Here is a 25,378-nt window from a genome sequence, read left to right on the forward strand (position 1 = left end):
TATTACATTTGTTTTATTTGATCTTATTATTTCATTCCAAGTCATCAACTCATCTCTATAGAGCTACGACATATATGCGGTCTGACAAAAATAACTATTTTGTAGTTCTTCAAAGTAAATAAGGCATACTTTTATGACTGCTGAATACCAACTATAAATCACTTAGATCATGTATTTTCAGGAAGCGATAACTCGCGAAGCAACAGCTGCTCTCTATATCCCCTCAATATCAGCCATTCTTCGGTCTCTTCCGTAGAAGACGTAACAAAAACAGACCAGACAAGTAGATGTGCAGTGGATTATGGTTACAAACTAGGTTTCCATCCAATTGGCGACAATTGTTAAATTATTTATATATATACAGTACCTGTCAAAAGTTTGGACACACCAACTCATTCAAGGGTTTTTCTTTATTTTTACTATTTTCTACATTGTAGAATAATAGGGAAGATATCAAAACTATGAAATAACACATATGGAATCATGTAGTAACCAAAAAAAGTGTTAAACAAATCAAAATATATTTTATATTTGAGATTCTTCAAAGTAGCCACTCTTTGCCTCGATGACAGCTTTGCATGCTCTTGGCATTTTCTCAACCAGCTTCATGATGTAGTCACCTGGAATGCATTTCAATTAACAGGTGTGCCTTGTTAAAAGTTCATTTGTGCAATTTCTTTCCTTCTTAATGCATTTGAGCCAATCAGTTGTGTTGTGACAACGTAGGGGTGGTATACAGAAGACGGCCCTATTTGGTAAAAGACCAAGTCCATATTATGGCAAGAACAGCTCAAATAAGCAAAGAGAAACGACAGTCCACCATTAAGACATGAAGGTCAGTCAATGCGGAAAATTTCAAGAACTTTGTGCAGTTGCAAGAACCATCAAGCTCTATGAAACTGGCTCTCATGAGGACCGCCACAGGAATGGAAGACCCAGAGTTCCCTCTGCTGCACAGGACAAGTGCATTAGAGTTACCAGCCTCAGAAATCGCCAATTAACTGCACCTGAGATTGCAGCCCCCCAAAAATGCTTCACGGAGTTCTAGTAACAGACACACTTCAACATCAACTGTTCAGAGGAGACAGCGTGAATTAGGCCTTCATGGTCGAATTGCTGCAAAGAAACCACTACTAAAGGACACCAACAAGAAGAAGAGACTTGCTTGGGCAAAGAAACGCGAGCAATGGACATTAGACCAGTGGAAATCTGTCCTTTGGTCTGATGAGTCCAAATTTGAGATTATTGGTTCCAACTGCCGTGTCTTTGTGAGACAGAGTAGGTGAACGGATGATCTCCACATGTGTGGTTCCCATCATGAAGCATGGAGGAGGAGGTGGGATGGTGTGTGGGTGCTTTGCTGGTGACACTCTTAGTGATTTATTTAGAATTTAAGGCACACTTAACCAGCATGGCTACCACAGCATTCTGCAGTGATACGCCATTCCATCTGGTTTGCACTTGTTTTTTTAACAGGACAATGATCCAACACACCTCCAGGCTGTGCAAGGGGTATTTGACCAAGGAGAGTGATGGAGTGCTGCATCAGATGACCTGGCCTCCACAGTCACCCGACCTCAAACCAATTGAGATGGTTTGGGATGAGTTGGTCCGCAGAGTGAAGTAAAAGCAGCCAACAAGCGCTCAGCATATGTGGGAACTCCTTCAAGACTTTTGGAAAAGCATTCCAGGCTAAGCATCATAACTTGTTTAATCTGTAGCCTGCAATGACCACAACATGTCATTGCGTGACTCCAAGTTTTCCAACTACATTTCTCGCATAATTAATTTTACAGACACAAAAATATCCCACCTTATAGCATTTTTTGTTGTTGTCGACATTTGGAAAGTTGACCAACAAATCTTCTGTTTCCATCAGGACTGTCATTATATATTTTATATGTACTTTAGTCGCATAAAAAGGTTGTATGGAATCCTGGTTACTGTGGTTAATTGCCACATGTAGAATATTGGCCTGTTGGAAATTACAACACCCTACTACATCGCACAGTTCAGCTGGATCTGATTTATCTCTAGAGAAACTGTGCAGTGTGTGCATTGAGCTCCCAGTAAAAACCGAACGAACTGGTCAATTCGTTTTTTTTAAACCAAAAAAGAACCATAATTTCGGTTAATCACTCAGACGTCTGAAAAGCTGATTTCACTGACCAATTGTCCCGGAGAAGAAGAAAAATAACTATTGCGAAATAATGCTTTTTTAGCCTATTCTTTGATGGAAATACCAGTCGATGTAAATACATTTGACTTGTCATGCTTATTGGTCTATAGGTTCATTTGCATAATTTTGAGGAATTAAATTGGCACATGTACAGTAGTCGAGATTCGTTATGCATCTTATCACACGTATACAGCACACAGATACAGAGCCTTTGAGCAGAAAATCTGTCAGACAGTACCAGAGCTGTTGCTACAGCATATCAAACAGCAAATGTATAGGCAACGAATGGCAGGCTTAATCAGCGTGTCACACACCACTTTGCAATGAGCTGTAGGCAGTTTGCATTTTGAAAACATGTACTTAATTGTTTGAAAATGGAACGTTTTACTACATATTGAGGCATCTTACCTTGCTTCAAAATAGCCTAGCCAAAATCAGACTATATCCGTGGAGGCAATTATTTTATACTGAACAAAAATATAATTTCAAAAGATTTTACTGAGTTACAGTTCATTTAAGGAAATCAGCCAATTGAAATAAATCCATTAGGCCCTATTCTATGGATTTCATATGACTGGTAATACAGATATATATCTGTTGGTCACAGATACCTTAAAAAAAAAAGTAGGGGCTAGGATCAGAAAACCAGTCAGTATCTAGTGTGACCACCATTCGCCTCATGCAGCGCGACACATCTCTTTCGCATTGAGTTGATCAGGCAGTTGATTCTGGCCTGTGGAATGTTGTCCCACTTCTCTTCAATGGCTGTGTTTGAAGTTACTGGATATTGGCGGGAACTGGAACACGCTGTCGCACAAGTCAATCCAGAGCATCCCAAACGTGCTCAATGGGTGACATGTCTGGTGAGTTTGCAGGCCATGGAAGAACAGGGACATTTTCAGCTTCCAGGAATTGTGTACAGATCCTTGCGACATGAGGCTGTGCATTATCATGCTGAAACATGAGGTGATGGCGGCGGATGAAAGGCACGGCAATGGTACTTAGGACCTCGTCATGGTATCTCTGTGCATTCAAAGTGTCATCGATAAAATGCAATTGCATTCGTTGTCCGTAGCTTACACCTGCCAATACCATTATTACACTGCCACCATGGGGCACTCGATTCACAATGTTGACAACCGCAAATCGCTCGGCCACATGACGCAATACACGTGGTCTGTGGTTGTGAGGCCTGTTGGACGTACTGCCAAATCCTCTGAAACCACGTTGGAGGCAGCTTATGGTAGAGAAATAAACATTTAATTCTCTGGCAACAGCTCTGGTGGACATTCCTGCAGTCAGCATGCCAATTGCACACTTCCTCAAAACTTGAAACATCTGTGGCATTGTGTGACAAAACTGCAGATTTTAGAGTGGCCTTTCATTGTCCCCAGCACAAGGTGCACCTGTGTAATGATCATGCTGTTTAATCAGCTTCTTGACATGCCACACCTGTCAGGTGGATGGATTATCTTGGAAAAGGAGAAATGCTCACTAACACGGATATAAACACATTTGTGCACAACATTTGAGAGATATAAGCTTTTTTGCTTATGGAGAATTTCTGGGACCTTTTATTTCAGCTCATGAAACATGGGACCAACACTTTGCATGTTGCGTTTATATTTTTGTTCAGTAAATATAAACTTTCTTTCATTGTCCAGTAGGCCTAACCAAAGGAACAATCGTCATAATATTAGCAACCCATGCTAGTTGTTGTTCGATCTCCCATCTTGCTAAATTTCTAACAAATATTTTATTCTCTATCACATGAAACCGCTAGCATGTGCGGTGCGCTGTGATAGGCTAATGTTGTTTTCCTATTAATTGCATTATGGAATTTACATTGGCGCGTATCGTACTATCTTGTGCACATTGCTGCGCTTAGGTGAATAAATACTTTATCAACATTTTAAGCTAAACAGTCTGATCTGTTTGGAATAGGCTATTTATTTCACGACAAGCTGACTAATAGAATATATCAACGTTTCTACTATGGGAGATAGTAACGTTAGATTGTAATAGGCTACTGATTTTGCTGTTCGTTACTCATCTAGTTGGCTGAGGAGAAGTAAAATGTCGACAATTCTAACATCTTCAAAGTTCTCATGATAATTTGCTAAGGACCGTTTAAATAAAGTTTAAATTAAATAAAAAATTAAAAAATCGTTCCATCCTCCACTTGCATGTTCTGTTAATATGAATTACCATAATCTAAATGTGATTTGCCATTCTGAGCACCGTGGGTGGACGTCCTAATCATGTTATGCATCCAATGTACATGGGTCCGGTAAATGTTTCAAATTGTCCAGTAAATTAAAATGCTGATCAAATGTCGGGGGCCACATTTTCCTAATGGAAACCCTGGTTATGCACACACCCTTTAAAAATGTCTTATAGATACACTGCAAAATATGATTTATTTATCAAGGAACGGTCTCTTTTGTCTGGTTAAAAAAAGAGAAACCAGGAGTAGAAAATCACGAGACAAATGTCTTGCTGCTAGGCTTTAGGTGGAATTTTAGCCATATTGCTCATACCTATCCAGTCCTTTCAGATCTACACAAGTGCCTAGGGGTTGTTAATGAATGTTCCAACGTTACCTTGATACACTCACTACCAGAAGGAAGGAGAGTGGAAAGAGGGAATGAGTGGAGGGGGAGAGGAGAGGAGTAATGATATAGAGGCAGTCTGAAGAAGCAGAGGAAGGAGGAGTAATGATATAGGCAGTCTGAAGAAGCAGAGGGAGGAGGAGTAATGATATAGAGGCAGTCTGAAGAAGCAGAGGAAGGAGGAGTAATGATATAGGCAGTCTGAAGAAGCAGAGGGAGGAGGAGTAATGATATAGAGGCAGTCTGAAGAAGCAGAGGGAGGAGGAGTAATGATATAGAGGCAGTCTGAAGAAGCAGAGGAGTAATGATATAGAGGCAGTCTGAAGACGCAGAGGAGTAATGATATAGAGGCAGTCTGAAGAAGCAGAGGAGTAATGATATAGAGGCAGTCTGAAGAAGCAGAGGAGTAATGATATAGAGGCAGTCTGAAGAAGCAGAGGAGTAATGATATAGAGGCAGTCTGAAGAAGCAGAGGAGTAATGCTATAGAGGCAGTCTGAAGAAGCAGAGTAATGATATAGAGGCAGTCTGAAGAAGCAGAGGAGTAATGATATAGAGGCAGTCTGAAGAAGCAGAGGAGTAATGATATAGAGGCAGTCTGAAGAAGCAGAGGGAGGAGTAATGATATAGAGGCAGTCTGAAGAAGCAGAGGGAGGAGTAATGATATAGAGGCAGTCTGAAGAAGCAGAGTAATGATATAGAGGCAGTCTGAAGAAGCAGAGGAGTAATGATATAGAGGCAGTCTGAAGAAGCAGAGGAGTAATGATAGAGGCAGTCTGAAGAAGCAGAGGAGTAATGATAGAGGCAGTCTGAAGAAGCAGAGGAGTAATGATATAGAGGCAGTCTGAAGAAGCAGAGGAGTAATGATAGAGGCAGTCTGAAGAAGCAGAGGAGTAATGATATAGAGGCAGTCTGAAGAAGCAGAGGGAGGACGAGGGAAGGAAATGTTGTGATGGTGCAGAAAAGGAGGATTACGTTTGTGTGTGTGTGTGTGTTAGTTGGCAAGGAAACAGACAGTCTGTGTTCCCTCTTCACCACCTGGGCAGAGAAGACTGGCAAGACATCAGACATGGCCGTGCCTGCCTGGCACACTGCTGCCCTGGGGCTGGAACCCCTCCCCCATACCCAGCACAGCCTGGTACAGCCCACCATAGGATAGCACAGCACAGCTACAGTATAGTCAAGCCCTTTCTTCTAACAAATTACCTTTACTAAAGGCAACCCTAGTAAATGCAGAGGAAACCCTAGTTCAAAACACGGTAACAGATGCTCATGTACTCGCACACACGTATTGGCTACAACCCACCACACTTGTTCATTCACAATCCTGTACACTGAAATGAACAATGCATACATACATCAGTAGGGTATCTCACTAAGAAACAAACAAATAGGTCTAGGAATTATTTTTTATTTTGTACAATTACATTAAGAACATGTTTGTACTATACACATTGATGGACCAAACCGAAACAAATTATAGTAGAAAGGAGTCCACAGGGAAAGCAGTAATGATTGAATGTACGGAAAGATGAGCTCCAAGCCAACACTCTTCTCTCCACCCCCAATCGGTGTGTGTGTGTGTGTGTGTGTGTGTGCGTGTCTTAGTGTGTGTATGTGTATGCGTCACGGTGTGTCAGTCCTGGTCGGAAAGCTCCAGGTCTTCCACCAAGTCCTCGTCTCCCTCTGCCAACTCTTTCAGAGCCACGCTAGACAGCTGTTTGGGCGCCGTCGAGGCTTTAGCCCCCTCTTCTTCATCATCATCATCATCACCACCATCATCATCATCTATAGAGACAAGAGAAAGAAGAGCATGAAAGAGGGATTCATTTAAAAAGGGGCAATCTGGGATTCAAACAATGCCAAAGTCAAAAAAATAAGGACCTATGTACCAATCCCTGATTGCCCCTTTTTAGTAGGAGTGATCACTGTCTGGAACACCAAGTTAGAATTATTTTTGTTTTTCATACTGATGTTATACGATAACTTTAAACATGTAGAAAACAAAATCACACCACAAGACAATATCAGGCAGCAATGTATGTAAATTGCTTGGTCTGAAATATGATTGGGATTAGTTCTGCCCAAAATGGGGTTGAGTGGAGAATATGGCAGGTTCCCTTTAGATGGAGTGAACAATATGTTGGAAGCTCCTCTCAGTTCAATTGGAAGGCTAGGTGGAGCCATCACCATTTTGATTACACCCCATCAAACCCCTTACAGATCTGTCAACTCAGAAGTGGTAGGAGGCTGGAGATCAATTCTGGACCAGGCCTGTATGTGTCCTCTAATACTCACACTAGTGTGCAGACCCGAACCAAACCGTACTCCGCTGGCTTGCATGTTCCATTTTCACATTAGCCTTTCCATCACGGTTCCAGAAACTACAGTGGATGCGTAACCAGGCCAGCCCAATACAGCTCGGCTTGGTTCAGCTCAGTAGTATGAAAAGCACATATTTGTCGTGCTCTGTGAGAGAGAAGCCAGTCCACAAACCTGAAGCACCATCATGGTCTTCCCCCACCCCATCATCATCGCTCAGGTCAGACAGCTCTTGAAGAAGATCAGCATCATCGTCATCATCCTCATCAGAGCCTCTCTTTGTGTCTGGCAAGAAGAAAGAGAAATCGAATATGAAGTACCAGTTAATACTCCTCATTAGCTTTGAATTGGTTTTATTCACATCAGGGTTTCCGTAAGGGAAAATGTGACCGTCATTTAATTTACCGGACCAATATGCACTGGGTCCATAACCTGATTAGGGGTTCCACCCACGGTGATCAGAATGACACAAATCACATTTACAATATGGTTATTCATATTAACAGAACATGCAAGTTGAGCATTCAATGATGTGCGGGTCCTTCTTAGCGAATTCGGATGTGCACTTTGAACATGTTAGAATAACTGTCCACATTTACTTTTCCTCATCAACAAGACGAGTAACAAACAGCAAAATCACTAGTCTTTGTCAATCTACTAGAAAAGTTCAGGCTACCTATTCTATTGGTCAGTTTGTCGAGAAATAAATAGCCTGTTCCAAACCGACTCTGGGACAGAGGGACGATAAGAGACAAAATTCATACAACCAGTACATATAAAATAAAAACAGAAAATGCAATGAATTCGATGCAACAGATCAGAACGTTTAGCAATAATTTTTTTAATAAACTATTATTTATTCACATTATAAGTGCAGAAATGCACATAAGGTAGTAGACTACACACAAATGTTCGTTCCATAACGCAATTAGCGGGAAAACACCATTGTCAAAAAGGGCAATGCACAAGCGAGCGGCTTCATGCGACAGATGAAAATATCAGTTTAGAAAGACAGAAGAGCTAATTCATTCATTGACCAATAAATACATTTTGACTGGTCATTCTTATTGGTCATTCTAGGTAACTCACTGTGTATCGGTGTGTGTGTGTGGTCAATATGCTCTTAGTAGTAAGTGTTGGGAGTGTGGCAATTGAAGTGTCTGCCTCTCCTCCTGGCTACCAGCATCTTATCAAACCCTACTTTAAAGCTCAGGGACCACTCTGCAGTGGCCTCTGCTACACACACACACACACACACACACACAGACTCGCCCATTTTACAGAAGGAATTTGTAGCTGTCTGAAGTGAAGCCTGCCTGCTATCTCCATTTTATATATTTAGGCAGCAACTGAGTGTAAGATGTGTGAAATTGGCTGTGGTAAACTGTCATGAGTAATGTATTCTCAGCTCCATCACCATGCAGGTAATAGGCAATTCCAAGGTGGTTAGATGCTACCTACCTGCCTGCATGTGTACACTTCTGGGCCCATATTCATAAAGCATCTCAGAGTACGTGAGCCTGATCTAGGATCATGTTCATGTAAATGTATTAATTATGATCCAAAATGAAAACTGATCACATATCAGGACTCATACTCAGATGCTTAATTAAAAGGATACTTCAGGATTTTGGCAATGAAGCCCTATCTACTTCCGCAGACTAAGTTGAACTCATGGATACAATTTTTTATGTGGTTTGAAGGAAGTTGCTAACTAGCGTTAGTGCAATTTCTAACTGGCGTAAGCACAATGACTGGAAGTCTATGGTAACTGCTAGCATGCTAGTAGATACGATTAACTTCCAGTCATTGTGTCAACACCAGTTAACATTGGCTCGTGAAACTACCTCCCTTTACAAAATAATGCTTTTTAGCCTATTCATTGATGGAAATACCAGTCAATGGAAATGCATTTGACTGGTCATACTTATCGGTTTATTTGCATAATTTAGTTTCATTATGCATCATATTTATCACACCCGTAGAGCAGGGTTCCCCAACTGTCGGATAGTTTTTATTGTTTTACTTGTGACATAATAGACTTGGAACACCGGGAAATCAGCTCCAAGTGATTTTAAGAAGTCTGTTCCCAAGTATTCCCACACATAACAGAGAAACAAGATCGTATACAAATGTAAGCAACGTTTGAAATGATTATGTTTTAGTCAAACATTATACTCTCTGTTTGGGCTTCTTGAGGTCAATTTTCCATCTACAAATGATTTGTAATTATGTTCTGGCCCCCAAACCATCTGCTCAAGAAAAGAAATTGGCCCACGGCTGAATCTAGTTGATGATCCCTGGCGTACCGCATACAGATATTGAGCCTTTGAGTAGAAAATGTGTCAGACAGCACAAGAGCTGCTGCAGCATCTTGTGGTGCTTTCAAGACAACTGGGAAAGAAGACAGAGTTCCCGAATTGGATGACCGTTCAAAACTATTTTTTCTCCAGTCGGAGCAATTTTTTCTTATTTTTTCAGTTGAATGCACTGAAGTCGTAAGTGCCCCTTTCCCCCCCAATTTCTTGATATCCAATTTGTAGTTAGTCTTGTCCCATTGCGGCAACTCCTGTAGGGACTCGGGAAAGGCTAAGGTCGAGAGCCATATGTCCTCCGAAACACGACCCTGCCAAGCCGCACCTATCGCTTAACCCGGAAGCCAGCCGCACCAATGTGTCGGAGGAAACACCGTCCAACTAGCGACTGTGTCTGCGTGCATGCGCCCAGTCCGCCATAGGCGTCGCTAGAGTGCGATGGGACAAGGACACCCCAATCTGCCAAACCTTCCCCTAACCCGGAAGCCGCCTCACGGGTCTCCCGGTCGCGGCCGGCTGCGACACAGCCCGGGATCGAACCTGGATCAGCTGCGCCACCCGGAAGGCCCTCGAGTTCCCAGTTGTTTTGAACACAGCATCAAATGGCAAGGGAAAGCAGGCTTCATCAGCGCGTCACACCACTTTGCAATGAGCTGAGGCAGTATGCATTTTGAAAACATACTTAATTGTTTGAAACCTGAACGTTTTAATACATATTATGAGGCATGTTTTACCTTGCTTCAAAATAGGCAAAAAAACTAAAACATTATTTCGCAAAGGATTTTCTTTCTTCTTCTCCTGGACAATTGGCCGGCGGAAAAAGTATATCGGCTTTCCTGTTTATTTTTTTATCGTCCAAAAGCCAGCCAGCCAGCCAGCCACCCCGACTGGGGTTGATGTCGAAAATATACAGGTTAGGAAAAAGTAATAATTCCACACGGAAGCATTTGAAAATAAACAAAACAAAGCTCATGGGACCTGCGCCGTTGCTGATTCTATAGGATAAGGGTTGAAAATGTGGGAGATGATTGCAGTTATTTTTCCACTTTGATGGCAAACTTTCCGTACTGCTAACATTCACTTCCAGTCATTTTCGCTCGCATTGCTGGTACAATGGTTTAGAATTCTTGGGATATTAGAATCCTCGTCTTAACCTGTATATTTTAGACTGGGGTTGTGAGGGACAGCAGGATCTACATGCCCGTCTGCCCCCAAACGACCTGAAGGACTTGACACCCCACAATAACAACTAGACACATTCATAGAAGCCAGTCTTCTCCTCCCCTCACACTTTCCTCCTCTCCATCTCCACCACTGGGGCATCTCAGCTGACTCCAACCAACCACAGTTTGGTAAGCTGCCCAAAGGTTGGAAGGTTGTCAAGGGCTGGAGGGTGGGTTGGTTTGTGTGTGCGGAGGACATGCGGGGGCAGCCAGTTAAGCCCTGGGAGCTGGAGGGAAGCGGAGGAGGGAGTAGGGGAAGTACTGGGGAGCGGCCACCTCTGGCTGTTCCGGTGGGCTGGTTTGAATTAGGAACCCCCACCGGGATCCAAGCCTGTGCTTCCTGAGAGAGAGAGAGAGAGAGCAAGGGGACGGGCCGCCGGGGCGAGGCGGGCCCGCGGCTCGCCGGCAGCTGCCCGCCCATTTGCGGAGACTCTCCTTACAATGAGGACCAGATGAAAAGAAAATCCCCTACCGCCCCCTCACTCTCTCGTTCCGACCTCTAAGGTTTTTCCGCCTCCCTCGAGCGTGTCCAACTGTAAAGCTGTAAAAGAGGACTCCTGCCCTGCCCTGTGGATGACCCAGAGCAGAGGGCCAGACACACAGGGCTTAAAGGAAGACAGGAGTGACAGCTGCACTCAGCTGAGAGTGAGAAAGGGAGAGAGAAATATAGAAGGATAGAGGAGAGAGAAATATAGGAGAAAGAAAGAAATATAGGAGAGATAAGTAGACTCCAACTAATTGAATAGAGCCTGTCTTGCTGGGAGGGCAGCATGGCAACACTGAGGTCAGTTGTACATTCCCTCAGAATGAGCCATTGATGGGATCAGGATTCACGAACACCGACTTCAATACAGCTTACACTCAGATTAGAGAAGTAACGTATTATCTCAAAAAGAGCGAGGCCAAAAATTCATCCCGGAAAGGGATGAGGAGCTGTATCCTTGCCATATAGGCGTTTAATTGTGTACCACAGTGTGTTAGAGAGTGTGCTTCTGTGCTGTTGGCCAACAGTCTGTAGATCAGGGTTCCCTAACTGGTGGTTTTATGTAGCACCTAAGTTTTCTGAGCGATCAAAAAAAAAAGAGTAAACTTTTTTATTTATTTTTGGACATAAGACTGTCTAAAAACCAGGAAATCAGCTCCAAGATACTTGAATTAAAAAAATCTGTTCCTAAGTATTCCCATGCATGATTGTATACAAATATAATGAAGGTTTGAAATGATTTGGTTTTAAGTCAAATTATATACGTTTGGGCTTATTGCGGTTAATTTGCAGTATAAACATTATTTGTAATTATGTTCCGGCACATGGACCATCCGCTCAATAAAAATAAACATCCCATGGCTGAATCTAGTTGACGATGCTTGCTGTAGATGGACTGTGCAACTCAATGCAGCCTCCTAATGGCCAAGACATGCATAGGACCCTCAAGCATGCGCATCATCAGGTGAGAGACACTACTGGGAGTTTTTACCAGCCAGCTCTAACAGGAAATATAGTGAGACAATTTGGCAACAGGCAACCAAAATGAGTGTTTCTTACTGGACAGGGCCAAGTCATCCCTCTCCGTTTTGAAATGTTATCCTTCCAATTGGTGTGTAATGAACAGGACCCAGCTGTGTATGTAAATGGGGTTACCTTTGACTTTGAGTCCTCCGTCGTCATCGGAGTCGCTGTCGGACTCAAAGAGATCCTTGAACTCCTTCTTGTCCACAGCCTTCTTCTCCTGAATTTTCCTGCGTTTGATCTCAGGGAGGTCCAAGTCTTCCATCTTAAACGAGAGGAAATGTCAATATGCAGCTCCACTTCAAAATGTAGTGTTATGGGAAACGTCTTGTCAAAACAGGTGATTTGGGACCACATGACAATGAGACCATTGCTCAAGATCCAGAAGATGCAGCAAAGTCACTTACAAAACACTTTACAAACATTTTGGCCATATTTATTTCCTAAAAACCACTGGAAACTGGGAACAGCCCCCATTGAAAAATAACAAACGAATAAAAAGGTCAAATTCTTCAAAAATGTTTGCATGCAACCTTGAACATTTCCGCTAATTTCCCACTGACATCAATGCATTATCTTACTCAAACCTTCAAGTTACATGTATCGTTTGTAAAATAGGATGGGGACGTTTGTTGAATTTGGATGAATGTCCTGAAAATACTTTTATCTTAAAACAGTTGGTATGTAGGTGTGTGTGTCTGATAGTTACCCTCTCCTTCCCAGAGATCTCCAGCTGGATCTCCTTCTCCCTTAGCTTCTTCCACTGACTGTAGTACCTGGTGAGGGGCGTCCCCTCCTCCGCAGTCTGCTTCTCCCATTTCGCCTGCACAAACACACACACACACACACACACACACACACACACACACACACACACACACACACACACACACACACACACACACACACACACACACACACACACACACACACACACACACACACACACACACACACACACACACACACACACACACACACTTGTTACATAGCCACTCTGTATTTGTGTGTATTAGGGCTGGGAATTGCCAGGGGCCTCACGATACTTAGATGCCGATGTATTGTGATTCGCACAATTCTATATGTATTGCGATTCGATATTGCGATTTTATTGCAATTTCATGATCCATACATATTGATCACTATATGTCTGCTGCAGAGAGAGCATGAGAAAACACGTTTTGATCAGTCAGGGACATAAGTGCTTAAAACATGTTGACTCCCTATTTAAAAAGATGGCGAACAAGCTATAGGATGAAAAATACAGGCTTTTTGGTGCCGATTAGCTCTAGCCAACACTACCTAGAAGAAACCCCACTCCCCACCCTTTTTTAATCGATACTTGGAGTTCAAGTATCAATATAATAAAGGAAGACGATTTTTGAGCTATTACTGACGAGACGGATCTCAGTCTATTCCTTTCCGAGGCGTATAGACATCTGATTTAATCTAAATGTCTGGGTATTGTGGTGTACTTTCACTTCAATTTATACTCAACAAAAATATAAAACACAACATGTAAAGTGTTGATCCCATGTTTCATGAACTGAAATACAAGATCCCAGAAATGTTCTATATGCACAGAAAACTTATTTCTCAAAATTGTTGGGCACTAATTTGTTTACTTCCCTATTAGTGAGTATTTCTCCATTGCCAAGATAATCCATCAACCTGACAGGTGTGGCATATCAAGAAGCTGATTAAACAGCATGATCATTACACAGGTGCAGTTTGTGCTGGCGACAATAAAAGGCCACAAACGCACAGTTGTGTCACAACACAATGCCACAGCTGTCTCAAGTTTTGAAGGATTGTGCAATTGGCAAGCTGACTACAGGAATGTCCACCAGAACTGATTCCAGAGAATGTAATGTTAATTTCCCATAAGCCGCCTCTCCAACGTCGGTTAGAGAATTTGACAGTACGTTCAACCGGCCTCACAACCACAGACCACATGTAACCACGCCAGCCCAGGACCTTCACATCCGGCTTCTTCACCTGCGAGATCGTCTGAGACCAGCCACCCGGACTGATGACACTGTGGGTTTGCACAATCGAAGAATTTCTGCACAAACTGTCAGAAATTTCCTCAGGGAAGCTCGCCTGCGTGCTCGTCATCCTCACCAGGGTCTTGACCTAATTGCAGTTCGGCAAATGCTCACCTTCGATGGCCACTGGCATGCTGGAGAAGTATTCTCTTCACGGATTAATCCCAGTTTTAACTGTACCGGGCAGATGTCAGACAGCGTATATGGCATTGTGGGGGCGAGCGGTTTGCTGATGTCAACATTGTGAACAGAGTGCCTCATGGTGGTGGTGGGGTTATGGTATGGGCAGGCATAAGCTACGGACAACAAACACAATTGCATTTTATGTATGGAAATTTGAAGGCATAGAGATACCGGGATGAGATCCTGAGGCCCATAGCCATGCCATTCATCCGCCGCCATCACCTCATGTTTCAGCATGATAATGTACAGCCCAACAGCCTGATCAACTCTATGCGAAGGATGTGTCGTGCTGCATGAGGCAAATGGTGGTCAGAGCGACAGAGCGAGAGAGAGAGCGAGAAGAGAAGCTGAAAGAGGAGACTGGAGAATCTACGCCAGCCCTTCCCCTAAAGGTCTTTGCGGATGGTATTGATCAGGCCCAATAGGATTATCTGACCTCCAAATCCAATAGAGCGTATAGACCGCAGCTTCCTTCGTCGGTTAGCTAAACCTATTTACGACAATTTGCAGTGGCGGTTATTAGGCTGGGCCCCAGCACAAAGAGGAGAGGACATGAACAGAAAGATCCAGTGCTTTTGAAAAACACTTCAAACCCAGACAAAAAAATGCTATGGGATTAGGGTTGAGTATTTGGCACAGCTGTTCCCTCACACCTAGCCTACCTACTCTAGAAGATGGCAAAAACCTTTCGCTCAAAACTGTAAAAACAAAAAGCATAGGCCTACCAATAAAAAATATCTTTAGGCTTCAGTTGAGGACCATTGAAATGTGATCTGTGTTTGGGTGTCTGGGGCCCACTGCAGCCGGAACGGGGGCTGGCCTCTACCCTGGCAACATTATTGCCGTGCAGCATGGGGACAGATGCCATGGCGAAAGGCTCCTCTGGGCTGGGAGCCGTGGCGACAGGCGCTGCCTCCGGTGCCACGCTGTCCGCCTCTCAGTCTCTGGCAGCGTGCGCACACAAACACACACTTCTCCCAGGCTAAATTACACACAGCGACATCCCCTCTTTCATTTCACTCTTAAATCTTTAGCACGGGTGCGAGGCACTCAGCCTGGATCGGAGGCGCAATGCAGCCTGGGAAGGGGGTGTGCTTGGTGGAGCGCATACGGTGAGAGGAAAACACACACAGGAAAAGGCATTTCCGCCCCACACACACACCTCCAATAATGTCCCCTCATTAAGGCGTTGAGGCTGGTTCAAACCTATAAAGGAGGGTGTAATGACCACAGCGCTGTCCTTTAACTAGCGCCAGTGTTCACCTAGGGATGTCTCCTCCCGCATCCCTCCCTCTACCTCGGCTTCCTACTCAGGTTTCACTGCAGCAGCCGCTAAGTGTGTGTAGCCAAGGCTCTTATCTCCCCACTGAATGTGTGTGTAAAAGACACAGCCAGAGGAGAGGTCAGGGGGTTAAGGGTCAGGGGGCACATGATGGTTAAACGCTCTAGGCTGGTGGAGACCTTCACAGGCACTTCCTACGGGAGCTCGCCCAGGATGGCGTGTGTATGTGTTTTGGGAAGGGGGTGTACAGCGGGTTAAGAGGAGGTGGGACTGCTCCAGGCAGCTCCCCAGCAGACCGGTGTGTGTGTGTAAAAAACATTAAGTTGGAATCTAACAACCAACGTAACTCAATAATCAACCGTTGATGAACCATCACATAATTGAAGAAGTTCAGCTTGCTGGCTGCTGAAAATCTCAATTTAAATCATGAAACGTTATGTACGTACTGGGTGAATGTCTATATATTTGGGGAAGCAGAGGCACTGATGGGAAAGAGGTGTGTGTGTGTGCGCGCGCCCGCGAGCACATCGAAGAGGTGAAATGAGGGCTCTGGAACACCAGCCCAGAAGACCGGGCACAGACAGGCTCAGTTGCTCACGGGCGGGCGGACACACACACATACACACACACAGCCAAACTCACCACGGCGGTCGCGTCGGCCACTCCAAAGGCGGCCCTCTGTCTACGGGCTGTGATGTGGCCGCTGTTCTCCTGTACCTTCTCCAGCAGCTGGCGGATCTGCTTGCAGTAATTGGCCACTTTGCATTCCTTCAGGAACGCTTTCAGCTGTGGAGCAGCAGAGGAGGTAGAAAGGAGGGGGGGGAGGAAGAGTGAAAAACGGTATATAATCACCTAGTCTGGTGCTTGTCTTTCCCCTCTGGACCGTCACTACTTTATGCCCAGCGCGTGCGTGTGTGTGTGGAGTAGAAGAGGAAAAGTCATGCGTTGTTTGCTTTGTTGAGGGCAGATTATTGCTTTGTTTGTCCTTTGGCTTGTAGAGGAGCTCGCCTCCCACCCACCCACTGCTGGCTGTCTCTGACAGGAAGTGGGCTCAGTGGTTGGTCACAGGGCCGTAAAAACAACGGCAAGCCGGTGGAACCATTAAAGGTCAGCACAGACACACTTTACTCTTCATCCCCCTCTTTTTCCATCTGGCCTACTCACTATAAGACCAAGTCAAGTTTCTTGCCGCCTTGTGTTTGCTGTAGAGAAAGGCTAGCAGTTAAGATTTTATTTTTTTACTTGATAGTCAACAACACCTCAAGATGTTTGAGTTAGTATGTTGAATAGCTGACCATTTACCAAATGTGTAGAATAAAATATCCGCATATTGATGTTCGAAAATTTGAATCAGTCGCTGATCAGGAGAAGAGAATCAAAACTTGTTTTTGCTTCCAGGGCCAGTTGCCTATCCCTGGCTTAGGGTATGGACATTATGCCATTGCATCAATTGGTGAAGTAGTTCTATTAGCTGACTAGGGGTGGAGAGAAGAGGAGAAGGAGCTGGTATTACCTGGATGATGGTGGGCAGGGCCAGCTCTGGGAAGCCGATGGAGCAGGCCTGAGAGTGGAAGTACTCCAGGATCAGATCATACACCTGCTCTATCAGCCCATCCTGAAACAACACAAAAGTATACAAATCAGAAAATAAAAACCGAAGGGACCACACACACCAATGTGATACTCACATTAACATTCAAGAGGCTTGTTGGGAGAAAGGAGGGGAGTTGATCTGTGAGAAGACATGTGCAAACATCGAGCTAGATTACAGGGACACCTCAGCGCACTAACGCCACTCCTCGGGTTAAGTCTGAAACACACACTTTACGGATCGCAGCTATTTATGTGAGTACAGCCGTCAGTACAGACTGGATTTACCTGACGGATCCGATTATCTCTAAGCGGTCACCTGCTGTCTGCCACCTGGTGCTGCCAACGTGTGGCATCCCCCATGGCTCTGTACTAACCCCAGTGGATACTCGACTGGCCACACACCCACACTTAACCCCTGACCCTCAGTTAAGATATCACCACCAGCTCATCCAAAGACATGGTCCTCGGTTCTAAACGATTTGGCATGGGTCCGCCAACACGGCAGCAATAACATGGAATGCTACAGAAGCAAAGCAAAAAAGGATATGAGAGAAAGTTGACCCATTTCAGTTCTATTATAGTAATAACGCTAATTTCTGTACTGTAGGTCACATACAGCCTACTGTAGTCAGACACTCTCTACTTGGTCTAATGGTCAGACAGGTGTTAATTTAGCCATGTCTGGCAGTAGCAATGGTGAGTCACCAGGCACCGACGGCACGGTAGAAACAATTGGTGGAGCCGGTGGCGTTGGTTGCCCCTGCCAACAGCACCGAAAGCCAGTCCTGACCAGCGGAGTGCAAGGGATAATCCCAGAGGGCCGTGTGGCAATCCTCTTGGCTTGGTGAGAGCCCCTTACGTCGGCTTTTACCCACTGCCCTCAATCCCCTTATGCACACACGGTGGGTAACACCGTGTGTCAGGGAGGAGTGTGAAAACACATTAACTAGTAGGGCCTAGACATGGAGTTGATCAGCTGCTCTTGTTGCCACACGTTAGAATGGCATCGTTATTCTATTACACTGACACAGACAACAGGTTGAGTAGTGCGCCGTAATCTAATCTGGCATGTATCCAAATATATTTGTTTTATTTGAGGGCGGGTGGAATTAAGGGGACTTGCATAATGGCCATAATACTAAATCAATTCTTACTGATTAGGCAAGGTAGCCGTCTAGGACTTACAACCAAGACAGCAAAGATGTGAAACTAATGTGCTGATGCAGGACAACAAGACACACTTTCACAGTTCTCCTGCAGATTGATCTTTGAAGGACATGCTACTTTCAACCTGTAGGCCACTCCTACAATAGACATCCTAAGCTACTAGTTAATGTTCTCTAAACACCCTAAAATAGCTAGGGCTAAGAGATATTCATGACCTCTCTGACCTCCAGCAATCCTTGTACTAAAGGTGCCAAGCCACACCATTGTAGGCGCTTCCACAATCTCGGCAACCATTGGAAAACAGGTGCATCACCATTAAGCTTTCCAAAACAAGTCACAGAAATAACCCAGTTAAAGGAGAGGTGCACAGACGATACGCATGCCTAATTAGTGGTAGCCTAATTGAAGTCTTCATTGAGATGATTAAAGTATCAAGACGTAAAGTTGCATGAGAAGATACTATATTGACCACTAGGTGCTTGAGGACAGAACTAGACCTAACCGTTAAAAACTAACAATATCATATGAATCTCGTAATAGAATTCAAAAGGTATTGACCCGATCACTTTCCATACATGTTTGCCCATGGAAGAAGTGGTCAGAAAGGGACTTTTTGGACCTGAATGCCAAAACATTCAGTAGATAAAGGTGTTTAAAGTTGACCTATTTTGCATACCCCACCATACCATGAGACATCCATGTCTTCATCATTGGAAAAGATCAACAGTTGAGTTTGACAATTTAACCATCGGTTGGGACAAAATGCTCGTGCAAACAGGGTGGGTGTAATTTCAATCATAGAAATAAAATGAATAGAAGTGACCCATCCCTTTAGACCAGTGAAATTTTGATGGTAGACCATTTCAATTTAAGTTCAATTAAAATATTTACTACCACCCACCGTTGAATGTCAACCTAAAATGGTCATGGCTGTTCTATTATCTATATTTCAATAGGTTTCCTACGGAGGCTTGACAGTATCATTTAAAACAGATATTCCTATTCAAGCCAACATTCTCTGATGTGTAGACCTTCAACCAACTTTGTGGTTCCACTTGAAAGTTGAAATATAAAATATATTATTCCCATTTTAGTACATTTATCAGCCAAAACATGACACCCACCCTGTATTCAAGAGCACCGATGGCGGGCACAACACAAAAGCCGTAGATGATGTAAAACAGGGTCTAAGCTACAACATACAGTGCACTCAGAAAGTATTCAGACCCCTTGACTTTTTCCACATTTTGTTACGTTACAGCCTTATTCTAAAATGTATTAAATTGTATTGTTCCCCCCTCAATCTACCCCAAAATGAAAACTATTTGTACATTTTTGCTTTTATAAAAAACAGAAATATCACATTTACGTAAGTATTCAGCCCCTTTACTCAGTACTTTGTTGAAGCACCTTTGGCAGTGATTACAGCCTCAAGTCTTCTTGGGTATGACGCTACAAAGGTTGGCACACCTGTATTTCGGGAGTTTCTCCTATTCTTCTCTGCAGATCCTCTCAAGCTCTGTCAGATTGGATGGGGAGCTTCGCTGCAGTTGTTTTCAGGTCTCTGGTGCATGTTTTCATCAAGGATCTCTGTACATTGCTCCGTTCATCTTTCCCTCGATCCTGACTAGTCTCCCAGTCATTGCCTCTGAAAAACATTCCCACAGCAGGACGCTGCCACCACCATGCTTCTCCAAACGTGACGCTTGGCATTCAGGCCAAAGAGTTCAATCTTGGTTAGATCAGAGAATCTTGTTTCTCATGGTCAGATTCCTTTAGGCAAACTCCAAGCGGGCTGTCATGTGCCTTTTACTGAAGAGTGGCTTCCGTCTGGCCACTCTACCATAAAGACCTGATTGGTGACGTGGTGCAGAGATGGTTATCCTTCTGAAAGGTTCTCACATCTCCACAGAGGTACCCTGGAGCTCTGTCAGAGTGACCATATGGTTCTTGGTCACCTCCCTGACCAAGGCCCTTCTTCCCCGATTGCTCAGTTTGGCCGGGTGGCCAGCTCTAGGAAGAGTCTTGATGGTTCCGTCGGGAGTTTCTTCCATTTAAGAATGATGAAGGCCACTGTTCTTGGGGACCTTCAATGCAGCAGAAAAATGTTGGTACCCTTCCCCAGATCTGTGCCTCAACACAAACCTGTCTGGGAGCTCTACGGACAATTCCTTTAACCTCATGGCTTGGTTTTTGCTCTGACATGCACTATCAACTGTGGGACCTTATATAGACAGGTGTATGCCATTCCAAATCATATCCAGTCAATTGAATTTACCAATCAAGTTGTACAAAACATCAAGGATGATCAATGGAAACAGGATGCACCCGAGTTCAATTTCAAGTCTTATAGCAAAGGGTCTGAATACTTATTAAATTAAACAGAAATAGCCTATTTACATAAATGTGCAACACATTTCTAAAAACCAGTTTTTCACTTTGTCATTATGGGGCATTGTGTGTATATTTGAGGAAGAGAAATGTAATCCATTTCAGAATAAGGCTGTAACGTAACAAAATGTGGAAGTCAAGGGGTCTGAATACTTTCCGAAGGCACTGGATTTGAAATGAAGATTTTTTCATTTATATGTTTTTAGGTAATTGACGTTCAAGGTTAAAAAAACACGACTTTTAAAATAATTTCTCCAGAAATTATCAAATAGTTTGCCAACGCTGTTAGTAAGCTTTTAAAATGATATCAATCACACCCGATTATCTTTTCAGTGATAAAGATCATGCATGTTTCATGGTATGGTGGGGTATGTAAAACAGGTTAACTTTTAGCACCTTAATCTCATGAATGTTTGGGCATTCAGGTCCAAAAAGTCACTTTCTGAGCATTTGTACAAATGGGTAAATATGTAAGGTTTTGTTCAAATCAAAAGAAGTGCTGTCAAAAAGTGATAGAATTCAAATGGATTTACCCAGTTCTAAGGCTACTCCTGCCGCAAATAATACATGCTAATAACTAAGCTAGCAGTACTCCCCCAGTCTAAGTCTTCTCCTGTGGCAGACAAGCCTAGTTAGTTGGCATGCTAAACTAGCAGTACTACCCCCAGTCTAAGTCTTCTCCTGTGGCAGACAAGCCTAGTTAGTTGGCATGCTAAGCTAGCAGTACTACCCCCAGTCTAAGTCTTCTCCTGTGGCAGACAAGCCTAGTTAGTTGGCATGCTAAGCTAGCAGTACTACCCCCAGTCTAAGTCTTCTCCTGTGGCAGACAAGCCTAGTTAGTTGGCATGCTAAGCTAGCAGTACTACCCCCAGTCTAAGTCTTCTCCTGTGGCAGACAAGCCTAGTTAGTTGGCATGCTAAGCTAGCAGTACTACCCCCAGTCTAAGTCTTCTCCTGTGGCAGACAAGCCTAGTTAGTTTGCATGCTAAGCTAGCAGTACTCACCCTGTAGGCCTTCTCCTGCATGTTGGTGTTGCTGAGCTTCAGGATAACATCAAATTTGATGGGCTTCACACTCATCCGGCCAGGCTTCTTGTTGAAGTCCACCTGATGGATGATCTAAACAACAAGCAATGAACACAAAATTAGTGCGTTCAGAAATCATGCAACATTTGCAAAGACATGACACAGACTACACAAAGGTGAAAACAGAACAGCGCCCTCAAACACACAAGCCAGACCTCAGCATCATTTGATTATCATTCCATGGCTTGTCTTATGGACAATCATTCAGACTCCTGACAATAGACACCAGTAAATGTTCAATGTAAAGATATAGCCAAAGTAAAGCTTTAAAAAAGCATAGTATGTAAGTGTATATTTGTGTCCTTACCTATATTTTGTACATCTCAGTGTGCGTGTTTAGGTGCGATAGATAGGCCTAGCCCTATCTTGCGTTTTTACGTATCGCTGTGTGTGTGTGAGAGGTCGTTGGTACCAGACGAGTGGAGCGCTCTTGGCCCAGTTTGTCTGTACAAACATCGGATGTGGTGGCGATCTGCGGGGGAGCCAGGGGGGGAAGTGGGAAGGCATGGGTCAGCCCTGATACAGAGGGAGCCACTGGAGCAGGAAGCACCAAATCATATATACCACCCCCCCCCCCTTGGAGAGACGCACACGCACGAGTATGTGTGCATGGACGTGTGTGTGTGTGGTCTGTGTTATTGTATATGGTGTGTGTGCACACGTCTTAGTGAGTGTTGACCTCCTGTAGTAAGCTAGCAGTGAGGAAACAGCAGTGAGGAGCAGTGAGGAGGCAACAGCTTGCCTGTCCTTGGGGGGAGGGGGGGTGTCACCGTGATGGTCTGGAGTGCGTGCATGTGTGTGCAGTCTGACCGGAGCGATAAAGACAAGGCTGTGGTTACGCTTTGCTCCTAACGCGCTCTGCAGATCACATCCTCTCTGCCTATGGCGCAGCCATCCACCCACAGCAGACAAACACGGAGGAGCATAACATGGTTGGTTCTGCTGCTCCAATTAAAACAGTAGCAGCGAGCACCTCCGCCTCGCTTTTCTCTTTAACGAGGGGAACAGTAAAAGAGAAGACAGGAAATGGAGTGTGTCACAAATAAACACTGTGTGCTGCTAGGGGGTCTTGGTGTGTGTGTGTGTGTGTGTGTGTGTGTGTGTGTGTGTGTGTGTGTGTGTGTGTGCTGGGGTGGACGGCTGCGCTATAGGCAGAAAGGATGTGGTCTGCAGAGCGCTTTAGGTGCAGAGCGTAAACCACAGCCTTGTCTTTATCGCTCTGGTCAAACCGTCCACACAACACGGTGACCACTCCCACAAGGCCAAGCGGTCGCTTCCATACTGCCGTTCTCACGCTAGCTTACCACTAGTGGTGCACGAGTATAGGATATTTTGACTCCCAAAACAAGCTGAAACGGATGCGCGCACACACAAACACCACCTCATTATAAAAGACTACATTTGCGTTCTAGAGGATTGACAGGAGCTTGACGCTGCCCATTTGCCTATAAAAAGCCTACTTTGTTTGAATGTAGAAGGTGATGTGTAGGAACTAGAATATTTCGGTGATATTTCTGCTGTGTGCAGCCTTGCCGGATCCCATGGGATGACACGGCGCACTCCACGCTGATAAGCCTATTCCTTTCCATGTTATAGCCCTATTCGGACGGGTATTACTGGAGACGTTGGTTGTGTCATTATTATCCAAGCATGTGTGTTATTCCAGAGGACGATTCACATAGGATTCGTTTTTCTAAAACTGCCTCCTGTAATTCCACATTTTTCCAAATTGAGTCGCCTCTTATGTAGGCGTGAAGATATTTCAATGCCGTGTTTAGACCATAATAGGCCACACTGATAACTCGTGCTTGCCTGCCAAATGTATAGGGCTCCCTATAATATTTACATTGATGAAGTGCGCTCACAATCATTATTTTAGCGATCCATCCATGGTAGACGTCCTTCCTAATAACAACGCCCCACATCCTGCTGGTTTGATCCGCTGAACCGTACTTGCACTCGACTATTTATGGATGAGAAAGTAAACTTGCCATTTTTCTAAAAGTTTAGCGGGGATGCTGCTTTGCGATGTTTTGCCTAGCACAGGGCTCTCCAACCCTGTTCATGGAGAGGTACCAGTCTCTATTTGTTCATTAAATAATTATTGCACATTTAGGCCTAATTAAACTGATGCATTTGGCGATGTTCAACTTCAATTCACTGGCACTATGAAGAATAGCTTAGCCATACTCAGTGATGGCCTAATATATACTTCAGGTGAATTTACGAGGCATTGCTAGATACAGATTACCAAGATATAGCCTATAGCCCGTTTTGACTGTCTCTCTGCCTCCCCCCATCCTCTCCCTCCCTCCCTCCCTCCCCGATACATCTACCAATACTTTTTATTATAGCTGTAATTAAACATTTGTACTTTTTTAAATGGATTGTGCTAAAAAAAAACAGCCCTACAAAAAGATACTCAAAGCCGATTTCATATATTTGAGAAAAGAACATAAATGTAAGGGATAAAATAAAATGTAGAAGCACTGATTCCAGCAAAAAATGTGCCTAGGCTCTGAAGACTGAGCTGGCTGGAAAACAATGACGTAGGACACAATTTCGAAGTTTTCAATGTAGGGCTGTAGCCACTGAATTCTGGTAGTTGTCACTTGAAAGAAAAACCCATCAATCACATGATCCACCGCGCTGCCTCTCGCCCAAAGCGTTCTATCAGTGAACGCTCATTGATATCCGTGATCCTCCCTAACCCATTGAAGTTAAGGTTCGGGTTATGGTTAGGAGTTAAGGTTTAGCGTAGGGTCATCCCAAGGATCCCAGATACCACTAACCCTCAGTGAACGGCATCAAGTACTATGTTTTTTTGTCCCAGAGCTTGAGGAACACCCTTTGCAAAGAGCAAATATAACGCACCAGATTTCACAGGCTTCACTAAAGGGCTGTAACGTTACCAGAGTTTAACCTTTGTAGCACGGCACTTGCTTTACAATTGGCCGTAGCATCTAATGATGGGGGGGGGGGGGATATTTTATTGATAGTTACATATCGGGATATTATTTTTGACTAGGTATCATTTTGAGATATCACGTTATTTTGCACTAGTTGGCTGTATCTGCAACAAAACTCTAGTATTTCTCCTTCATAGCTTGTTCTTCATCTTATTTTTAAATAGGGAGCCAATTTGTTTTCAGTACCTTTACTTCCATGACCGATGAAAGCTTGTTTTCTCATGGCTCTCTCTTGTCCCTCTGCAGCAGACATCTTGTGAGCAATATGTTTTGGACTTCGAATCGCAATAAAATCACAGTATCGAATCGCAATACATATCGGCACCTAAGTACAGTGTTAATATCGTATCGCGAGGCCCCTGGCAATTCCCAGCCCTAATAGCATCCATTGTTTGTCACAACATCCAACTATGACACTTCACTTAACAGTACACTCAGTGGCCAGTTAATTAGGTGCACCACCCCGTTCACAAAAATGGTTCACTCACACAGACAGTGAGTCAA

The 25,378-nt window shown here is 44.0% G+C and overlaps 1 protein-coding gene across 1 annotated transcript in view; it reads right to left on the minus strand.

Moving 5' to 3' along the window:
- Window positions 1–6,185: 6,185 nt before the first annotated feature.
- noc2l (NOC2-like nucleolar associated transcriptional repressor) overlaps window positions 6,186–25,378 on the minus strand; it is a 29,282-nt gene continuing 10,089 nt past the window's right edge. The window contains exons 13-19 of the mRNA XM_071371752.1: window positions 21,825–21,938; window positions 17,184–17,285; window positions 16,313–16,456; window positions 12,867–12,980; window positions 12,290–12,422; window positions 7,287–7,397; window positions 6,186–6,578 (exon numbers count right to left, since the gene is read on the minus strand). Of these exons, the coding sequence (XP_071227853.1) occupies window positions 6,427–6,578; window positions 7,287–7,397; window positions 12,290–12,422; window positions 12,867–12,980; window positions 16,313–16,456; window positions 17,184–17,285; window positions 21,825–21,938 (870 nt within the window). The 3' untranslated portion in view covers window positions 6,186–6,426. The remainder of the gene's footprint in view (window positions 6,579–7,286; window positions 7,398–12,289; window positions 12,423–12,866; window positions 12,981–16,312; window positions 16,457–17,183; window positions 17,286–21,824; window positions 21,939–25,378) is intronic.

This window comes from Salvelinus alpinus, chromosome 28 (genome assembly GCF_045679555.1).
Source record: "Salvelinus alpinus chromosome 28, SLU_Salpinus.1, whole genome shotgun sequence".
Classification (NCBI taxonomy): Eukaryota; Metazoa; Chordata; class Actinopteri; order Salmoniformes; family Salmonidae; genus Salvelinus; species Salvelinus alpinus.